General features: G+C 30.5%; 3 protein-coding genes across 3 annotated transcripts; all 3 read left to right on the top strand.

The window, feature by feature from the left end:
* Positions 1–2,745: 2,745 nt before the first annotated feature.
* On the top strand, positions 2,746–4,799 carry HELRODRAFT_158401 (hypothetical protein; the record flags this gene model as incomplete). The annotated part of the gene is made up of 4 exons (XM_009010486.1): positions 2,746–2,794; positions 3,314–3,422; positions 3,710–3,887; positions 4,710–4,799. The coding sequence occupies 4 exons, from the start codon at positions 2,746–2,748 to the stop codon at positions 4,797–4,799; spliced, it is 426 nt and encodes a 141-aa protein (XP_009008734.1).
* Positions 4,800–7,582: 2,783 nt separating this feature from the next.
* Positions 7,583–8,224, top strand: HELRODRAFT_62096 (hypothetical protein; the record flags this gene model as incomplete). Its single annotated transcript, XM_009010485.1, has 1 exon — positions 7,583–8,224. The coding sequence occupies one exon, from the start codon at positions 7,583–7,585 to the stop codon at positions 8,222–8,224; it is 642 nt and encodes a 213-aa protein (XP_009008733.1).
* Positions 8,225–10,027: 1,803 nt separating this feature from the next.
* HELRODRAFT_62298 (hypothetical protein) lies at positions 10,028–10,177 on the top strand (the record flags this gene model as incomplete). The annotated part of the gene is made up of 1 exon (XM_009010484.1): positions 10,028–10,177. A coding segment is annotated over one exon (150 nt), but the record flags the coding sequence as incomplete, so codon positions are not given.
* Between the last annotated feature and the right edge of the window lie 359 nt (positions 10,178–10,536).

Below are 10,536 nucleotides of genomic sequence, written 5' to 3'. Positions count from 1 at the left end.
TATAGAATATAGATATACATATAAATCACATTTTAAAAATCAACTTTTATATATATAAATAAATAAATTATACCTTAGATAAATGTATTTTGTATTGTATTATAATAAATTATATATATATGCATGCTTTTATATATGCATAATCTCGTTTAATAAATAATCTATTTTCTATTAGTTTTATAACTTTTATTTATTAATTATATTATTTTTCTTAATAATTTTTAAACCTTATCACATCAAAGTGCAAATATAAGATATAACACTCTCTAACCCTCCTACAGTCATGTTTCACTGTGCATACATTTTTTGTGGATTGTGGACATTTTATTCTTAATCTCGTTTAATAATTAATCTATTTTCTATTAGTTTTATAACTTTTATTTTTATTTATTAATTATTTCATTTTTCTTAATAATTTACTTGTTTACTGATTTACTCACTGTTTCCTGTGTGAAGATGTCCTATGCAACGCATTAAAAAAATAAGAACGTTTGATTTTGAAAAATAAAATTGTGATTTTAAAATCAACATAACTAAAATTATATAAAAAGAACTTCGTAGTAAAAGCCGGCACGACAAAAATTGCCGACACCTAATTTAAAAAGCAAATCAATTATGAAAAGTGAATGGTGGTAATGAATAATTCTTTAGTGTTTAGTTTTATTTTTAAAATAAAAAAATTAATGAAATAAAATTTATAAAAATGTAATGTATATATTTAATTTTATTAAATTAACTATATGATTTTATCTAATTTAATATAATTAAATTACTTCACGGTGATTAAGTCACAGCATGTTCGGCATATATATATAAGTTATTCATACCTTGGTGCATGCATTTGTTCATTCACGATTGGACTATTGCAATGGTCTGTTTTACGATTTGCCAGATAGGTCTACTTCTGCAATTCAATCTATTCAGAAAAGAGCAGCCAAATTGATTGTTGGAGGTCTCAAATTTAACCATGTTACGCCAATTCTTAAGGGCCTTCATTGGCTTACTACAAAGAAAAGAATTAAATATAAAATATGTATTTTGATGTATAAAACTGTGCATGGCTTGTTACCAAGTTATTTGATAGATAAAATAAAAGAAAAGTCTATAATGATGAGTGGTATGAACCTTAGATCAGATGATGGCATTTTGCTGGTTGTACCTGATGTCAATCTGCAGGTAGCATCAAGAGATTTTGCAGTATCTGGACCAATGTTTTGGAACAGCTTACCGAGATCTTTTAGAACTAAAGATTTGAAACTTGATGATTTTAAAAAGAAACTTAAAACTTACTTATTTTCGCTTTGATTTTGTTGTTAAGTGAATAATTATTTGTTTGTTACTACCACCACTGACTGTACTTTTTCTTTTTTGACTTTGTTTGATTATAGATAGCGCTTTTGAGAACTTTTTGATTTTAATTAGCGCTTATAAATTTTTCATTAATAATATATATATATATATATATATATATATATATATATATATATATATATATATATATATATATATATATATATACACACATTCTGTATGTGTCCAGGATGTGTTTCATCCAGTCCTGCAGATTTGCTAAAGTTCAATATTTTCAAATTTTGCTGATATTATTGCCTCATTAATCAATAAATCTTCATAACTACTATATCTTGAAAATCGCCATGTGTGTCATCATCAAAAACTGAAAAAAAGTTAGCATATGTTTCTTCAACCATGGAATTATATAACTAATATAATAATATATAATTCAATGGTTTCAACTTTATCTTTAACATCGGTAATTATTTTATTTTCCCTCCTATGGTAGTGGACCTACCAAGTCATCATATCTGAATACTTTTTTCACAAAGTTTCAGAACAGCCTGGAGTCATTATTATATTCTCTGGCAATTCTATCATGAGAATGAGTTTTCAACTCACGTGTACATTTTTTTCTCTGATTGCACGGTAGATTTCTATCTTGTCCTCACCATATCGGTATAGGCCAGAGTAAATGCTTTTGTTTGATCATCTCTTAAAGTTCATTATTTATTTTAAATTTATAATTATAATTTTTTGGAACAAATATTTGAGTAAATAATTAAATTTTGTTTCTAAAAAATTTCCATCTACTCACAGCATATCCACTTAAAGCAGATGAAACTTCCATTGCTTGTGATAGGTCACTTCTGAAACCCATGTAATTTCCCAAATCATAACAAATCTTTTTCTTACTTTTTACAGCACAACATCCGAAACCAGTAATCTCGAATCTAACAACTGTGAATAATCACAATTTTCTAGTGGTGGAAAGTGTATAATGTTGTTAATAAATTTCTGATTTGATATCATTAAATCTAAGATATTTGCTGTTTGACCATCTCTAAATTTCGTCGGTTAATTGATGTGCTGTAACAAAAATTCATCTTTCAAAATATTCAAAAATTTATTGTCTATCCTCTCGTTATCACCCCTGCAACTGAATGTAGCCCAATCGATCTCAGGAAAATTGAAGTCACCCATCATCGACAAATTTTCAGTAAGTGCCAGCCTATTATAAATCAGTGATAACAATTTGTTGTTATTTTCATCATCAGATTTGGACTTTTGTAGATGAAAAAATGTTCAAAAATTTGTTAGGACACATAATATCTTGAATCGGCCAAATAGTTATCATTATGCATTACTGAACACACACTAGCTTATTTTTTTATTTAAATCTGAAGCTGATATAGTGAATAAAGCTGGTAGTTTTTTTACTAGATTCACACAATGGCGGATCTAAGGGGAATAAGGGGAACAAGGCGGGTCCTTGTCTCCAGTTATTAAAATTCAATATATCTCAGTTTTTAGTCAAAGTTTGATCAAAAATTGAGGCTATGAAACAAAATAAGGTAACTAGCCTAACTTTAGCAGAACTGGTACAAATTTGGTGATTTTTTTGCCCCTCCACCAAATTTCAAAATTTAAACCTTTTTTAAATTTCGGCCCTTTCGGTCAAAGTTGTCTAGATCTGTCATTACATATATCCCTGCATACAGCCATATACATTGAATACAGTATAGTCAGCGGAATGCCTATCAAGCACGATGATCTCAAATCAATCAGTTCGGCTATACGTACACCAAAAAAGATACTAAATATGCATAAATATTATGCAAATGCATAAAATAAATCAATTAAAAAACAATTAAAATATTTAAAAAATAAACAAATAATGATGTGGCTTCCAAGGGGAACATGTTGACGTATCAGAGGCTCCAAGGTAGCAGCTGACCAGTTAACAACGACTTTCAAAACACATTTACACGATTCCCGTTCGATTGCACCAAACACCCAGTGTCCTTCACTGAACCTGCCACGGTGATATTTTCTGTGAAAGTACTTGCTTTCGTCTACTTTGACAATGATGGATTCACCGTTTTTATTGAAGCCGCCAAGCACCACAGGTGTTTGTTGTAGGTATGAGTCGCATTCCTCTTGACAGAAATTATACCAGTCTACAACAATTCGTGCACTACCAACAGACGAATCGTGAGCAGTAACATCTGTTGCATGTCTTTGCACTAACATTAGACTAGCATCATAATTTTTTCAAAGAACAAATGGCTCCTTTCTCGTATATTGCGGTAGTACCGACAATCGTTACAAGCCCATTGCTTCCTGTTTGTGAGACCGCTTCATCACGGTTATCTAACTCAGCGCTTAGCGTCACCAATCGCCAACTCTCCTGTAGGATGGACGGCTGGATTACTTCGTTTGGCAGAACAATATACGCATTTCCAGGCGGGAGTCCAGACATTTTAATGATTTTTTTGAAATTATTATACTTCTTATTTATATTGCAGAGGACTTCCTGCGTTGTGAATTTGTATCAGGGTTGGCATCCAACGTTGTCAATTAACCAACGTAAAGTGAGATTACCAAAAAGAGTAATAATAAGCTTTTGTTGAGGCAGTTTCAAACTGTGCCGTGTAACTATTCTGGAAAGTTGTTCCGTCTATCGCTGGTGCAGTTAAATTTTCACCGGAGTGTGGTATAGCGTCGCAAATGGTCGCAACTCTTTTCTGTAATTTTTCCTATTTTTTAGCTTCACCTTTTTTCGTTTTACCAGCAATTTTTCGATCCAATTTGCTAACCTCCCTTTTTAATTTCGTAATCAAATTTTTCTTATTTTTTTATGTTTTTATGTTGCTTCATATCTGCTGACAATATTACATTTTTTGTTCCCGCTATCGGTTGTTCTGTTTTTGCAGCTTACTGTCACTATTCAACAATATTCTGTCTGTATTTGTATTATAAGTATATGATCTGTATAGAATATTATTCTGGTGTTTCATATTTAGCTGTCATTGTCTTTATACGTGTTTCTACGTTGCCAATCTCAGTTATTCTTTAAAGTCCTCTCAACTTAGTTAATTTTAATTCATGACTAATTAATCTTGTTCGTGATTGTTTGGTTGTAAAATTATTTGTGATAAGTTGAGTTGAATTTTGCTTTTGGTGAGGCTTAATATCGGCAAAAATATATTGTAGAATTTTGTCATATCCATCCATTCCATTCCTGATTTATTGTTCAAGAACTTCTTGTTTGAACATCAAACTTTGATGTGATAGAAATCACTCAAACCTAATTTCTTATCATTCAATCGAAGCTGGTACTTTGCTTATCTAGTGATACTAAATCTCTAAATGGTTAATTTTGATATGACACTTAGTTTTTTCAAAATTTTTAGGTAAAGTTGAATGTTGAATTGTTAGATTCTACTCTAACTAATACTCTAAAGTCTAAAGTAATTCAATTCAACTTACTTATAAATTATTAATTCTAAATATTATAATTAATTAATAATTAATTAAATTAGTTAAAGTTTAATTTTTTAAAAATTAATTACTAAATTAAAAAAAAATAAAACTAGTTTATTTTAAATTTTTAAAGTATAAAAAATATTTAAGACTTAAATTTAAATTAATGTTTCTTGTTTTTTATTTAATTACATTATTAAAATAATATTACATAGTTTATTAATAATAATAAATCAATAATTATCTATTTAGTTGTTAATAACACCAATTTTACATTCCTTGTTTATATGTTAATTGATTATTAATTAATGAATTATTAAATTTTATTCATTGGCATGGTTGGGTCAGTTTGTTTTTATTATACAGTTGAGTAAGCATTAATAATATGATAAAATTGTTTAATTAGTTTTGAATGAATTGGTATGTATTTTTTTTATTAAGAAATATAACTTTTTTACAAAAATTATTTTATAAAATGTAACAAATACAAAGAATTATATTTTTACTAATTTATAATTTAATGTTTTTTAAAAATTTTAACATATTGGTAACAGCAGGCTAAATATATAATTAAATAAGTAATTACATTGAGATGATTTTTGTTTACCAGGTGCAAATAACATAATTGTAAGTGCTTCATTATGTGAATTTAGTTGACATTTTCTCAGCATCTTCCATAATGTGCACAAAAGTTATTTACAATTTTTGCTGCACAATGCAAATTGCGCACAAAATTCATTCAAATTTTTTTCTGCACCTAGTGTATTGTTCGCAAAAGTCAATTAATGATATGATTACGCTCTGCATGGAACAAATAAAAACAACATACACAATAGGATAAAATTTGAATTCAAATGATTTTAAATTTTGGTTTAATTCATTCATAGTAGTTGTTTTTGATTTTAAATCAATTTGTGATTGTAAATCTAAATTAATATTGGTGCGATTTTGATGATTTTAGGGGTTTTCCTTTATTATGAAACCATATCACTCAATTCACAAAACATATATATGTATATATATATATACACACACACTTATATATATGTATATATAATAACATATATATATATATTCAAAATGTTGACTTTTTATTATGATTATTCAATGAAGATGAAGATAAAGTGATTTAATTTTATGTTACTATCTTGTTAACTCAAGTTGTAAAATTATTTTTGCTTATTTAAATTATTTACAAATTTATTGTTTTTTATTCCTTAAAATGTAATAATAACAATATTAATAATAATACGATAATAGTAATAATACAATTACCGGGAACCGGGATCGAAACTGTTACTTCATTTCAGTATTTGGGAGCTATGCTGGATTTTACTAGAACAGCTGATGCCGCCGTTCATGGACGCATACGTGTGGCATGGGGCAGATGGCACCTTCTTGCCTTTGTACTGATGCGGCGTAGCATTCCTCTACCACTGCGCTCAGAACTATACAGCACAGCTATACGCTCTGTTCTAATGTATGGTGCAGAGACGTAGCCATTGACAACAAAACTTAAACAGCAGCTTCACCGAATTGACATGAAGATGATTTGTTGGATGCAGCATGTTGATCTAAGGGACCATATCCATGCAACCAAGATCCTGAACAGATCGGGACTGTGCACGTTGAAGGATGCATGTCGTCATCATCGCCAAAGATGGTTTGGCCACGTGAATCGAAGCGAAAACGAAACAATAATTTCCGATACTGAGCACCAGGTGCCTAGCACCCGCCCAAGAGGTCGCCCAAAAAAATCCTGGACTCAGACCATACAGGAGGACTTGAAGGCACTTGGTTTCAAGAAGACAGACGCAATAGATAGATTGGCTTCGAGACAGAAACTGATGAATGGAATAAAAAAAGTCCAACCCATAACGGATGGAAACTTTAAACGAGGATATTCTTTAACATGTTTTCATGCATTTTTTGATTCTTTCTTCTTTCTTTCTTGTGTTTCTTATCCTTTCAGGACATTGGCGACCATAAACCTCCACAAAAACCGATCTTTAAAATTTTGTAACAGTTGAAATGTGGTGAAATTCAACAAGTGACACATGGACCTCACAAATGTTATTGTTGACCACAATCTCTTCTCTCTGCAATCTTTCCAGTAATTGTTAGATTTTCCATTTTTTCCTTCTGCATGATGTGACCAAAAAACTTTAACTGCCGTGTTTGAAAACTATTCTTGCTTTAAATAAACAACATGCTAAATGCGTAAAACAATTTTTATGGAAACCATTTTTCAGTTGTATTTTGTCAATGCAAGTTCATTATGTAGCCTGAGATCTTATAAGGGTTAAAAATTTTGGTATTTGGATCATTCATTACTTTTTTAAATATTTTTTATTCTTTAACTGTTAATACATAATGGTACTAAACGATGGATACGTTGTAAATTTGAAAATCATGCAAATGGTCATTTACCAAATTACTTATTCAACCGCTGTTATCAATAAAATTTTTGCTTTTCTTTGAAATTCAAATAATTTTTAAATATAATTTTTATTATTTCAGAATTACCTAAATGCCACATCATAAACAGTCCCAAGTGACCAGTTCCAAAAATGAGAGTTGTCAGGACCTTTCTGATGATAAAGCTGTATGTTCCTTAGATGATTGTTCTAGAAAAGTTTCAAAGTTTTGGAAATTTTTTATATCAAAAACCCACGAGACCAACCCGGATGTCTCAAAAACGACAAAGAGCAAAAATAAATGTCTGACAAAAAGGTCAGTTAGTCCTGTTAAACTTCACTATGAACTAACGTCTGATGCCATGATTTTTTCCTCTCCAAGATGTATGGCTGCGGATTCATCACTTTGTTTAAGTTCTAATTTTTTTACTCAGAACAGTAGAAATATTGGAAAGTACAGTGCTGATACTTTCAAACCTGTAAATATTGATTCAGATATTAATTCAGTAGGAACAGTTCATACTCAGGTTGACTACATTCATTGCCTCGTGCCAGATTTACATCAGATAACAAATTGTAATTACTACTGGGGTGTGATGAATAGATATGAAGCTGAAAAATTACTTGACAACAAACCTGATGGAACATTTTTATTAAGAGACAGTGCTCAGGAAGATTTTCTGTTCTCTGTCAGTTTTCGTAGATACAGTAGATCATTGCATGCTAGAGTTGAACAGTTGAATCATAAATTCAGTTTCGATTCTCATGATTTGAATGTTTTTGCTTCAAGCAGTGTTTCAGGATTAATAAAACATTACAAAGATCCGTCGTGTTGCATGTTCTTTGAACCAATGCTGACAATACCTCTATCAAGAAACAAGCCATTTTCGTTGCAGTTCATTTGTAGAGCTATAGTCTGCAGTCGAGTTAAATATGACGGTGTTAATTTGCTACCCATCCCAAAGTGTTTAATGGAATATTTACAGTATTATCATTACAAGCATATAGTAAGAGTTCGACAGTTCTAGCCCAGCTTAATATGTAAAATTTAACATTCCCGTGCAACCACAGTACACACAATTACATTTACTAACAATTTCATTTCAATGATTCAGTCTTGAAACATTTATTTTGTAAATTTGATTTATTTAATACATTGCTTGATTTTGTTTTTAAAAATTTGCTTTGATGTTTTCAATTAATCACCGGCATAACCATTGATTTACACAATGAATCACTTTAAACGTTGACCTGCCGCGCATTCTTTATTTTCAATTTTTTCTCGCCAATTACCTAAGTCGAAAACGGTAAGTTAGTGCAACATTAATTTATGATGCATGTGTGTGTAACGTCATTGCTGCTCTTGCTTCTAGTGAAATTTATAATTGGAAGAATACTGTCGAGTAATACTAACACCACGCCAATTTACATCAAGGACAGAAGGATGACGTCGATGTTATCTTATTTTATATTTTCCGGGCCCCCTATCTACTTGTTCATTCAGACAAATGTGTGAGTCCGGAAAATACAAAATAAGAGAATATTGAAGTCGTCGTGCCTAGATCTAACAATCATAGATCGTGCGGGAGGAGCAGATGCTAATCGATCTGTTTTATGCCACTGCCTGCTTTTTTCGCTCCGCGGTACAGGATCAATTTAGAAAATAGTTCTACTTACAGGATTCAATTCAATAACGGCGAAACGAAACAAGTAAAGCATGAACGCCTAAGATTTCACAGATAAAAAGATATAGAAAAAATGTACATATTCACTTGGTAGTATCGAAAAAATTATGTATTTTCATTTTCATAGTTTAAATTGTATGTATATTGCATTAAATTAGTTTTTAATTATTTATTTTGTAATCTTTCATTATTATAACTTGCTTAAATATCCATGTATAATCAAATCTGTTCATTTTGTAATTTTATTATATTGGTTTATTTTCTTATATAATTACTATATTAGATCTTCATGTGTTATTATTTATGGATTATTTTTAATTATTAAACATTAACTTCAAGAAGTTTATATTGATTTGATTTATTTAAATATATGATATAATTTTATTTATCATGACTCATCTCATATAAAAGTAGAAAAAATTGGCCGCAAGTAATGACAGCCTACTGTCCACAATTTTTGCCAAGAAAACCATCGACAGACAAACCAAATTAGAGACATCATCATATTGACACGTTGAATACACCTTTCACTGTGGCAACATGGAATGTTAGAAAGTCGTACAAGACTGGGAAATTTAAGAACGTAAAGTAAGAAATGAACAAAATGAATCTCAGCATTCTAGATTTGAGCGAAACTCAATGGAAGAAATCAGGTGTCATTACCTTTGAAGAAAGCAAATTTATCTACTCTGAAGGTGATTCAGACAAACGAGGAGTAGGTGTACTTTTGAACAAAGAAATTTCTAAACATTTAGAAGGTTTCTGGGCAATGTCAGATAGAGCTTTGTTGGTCAAAATACACGCAAAACCTTTCAACCTAGCTGTTATTCGAGTTTATGCGCCAACGTCTGAAAGCAGTGAAAAAAACCTTGATGCTTTTTACAGTATCTTGATGATGTTTAAAAGACATATAAATCTCAGGAAGGTTATTAGGATGGGTGACCTGAATGCAAAAAAGTAATGATCAGAAAAAATAAATAACGTGTTTGGTCTTCATGGGATAGGTAAAAAAATGAAAGAGGAAAAAACTTGATTGAATGGTGTTTCGGAAATGTCCAAATTATTACGAACACCTGGTTTGACAATCACCGAAAGCAAAAATACGCTTGGAAGAGTCCCGTAAACAAGGTAAGAAATATGATTTAATACATTACTATAATAAAGCGACTTCAAAATGCTGTTTTACAATGCAAAAGTTATCCTGGAGCTAACTATGGCAGTGATCATAACCCAGTTGTTTGTAAAATCAGGATAAAATTTAAAAAATCAAATGTGAGTTGGCCTCAAAACGTTTGAATTTTGTCAGTCTATCACAAAATGATGAGATCAAGGTCAAATGTAACGTTGAAGTACGGAACCGTTTTCAGTTATTGACGGTAAACGTACATAAATCTAAATGTGAGATATTTAGAGATGCCCTCACAGAGTCAGCTAGAAAAGTTAAACTTGTGAAGGGGCAAAGAAGAGGTCAGAAATGAATAACAGATGACATCGTATCTCTGATGAATGAACGAAGGAAATGAAAGGCTGCAATCCTGATAGTTATAAAAGGCTGGACAAAACAATCAAAAGGCAAGATGCAAAAAAGAAACGATTAAATGACATGTACGAAATCATTGACAAGATCAAAAATAGTAATACAAGTGCAATGTATA

The sequence above is a fragment of the Helobdella robusta genome (genome assembly GCF_000326865.2).
Source record: "Helobdella robusta unplaced genomic scaffold HELROscaffold_1, whole genome shotgun sequence".
Lineage (NCBI taxonomy): Eukaryota > Metazoa > Annelida > Clitellata > Rhynchobdellida > Glossiphoniidae > Helobdella > Helobdella robusta.
The sequence above is the reverse complement of the archived record's forward strand: the minus strand, read 5'-3'. Positions and strand labels throughout refer to the sequence as shown.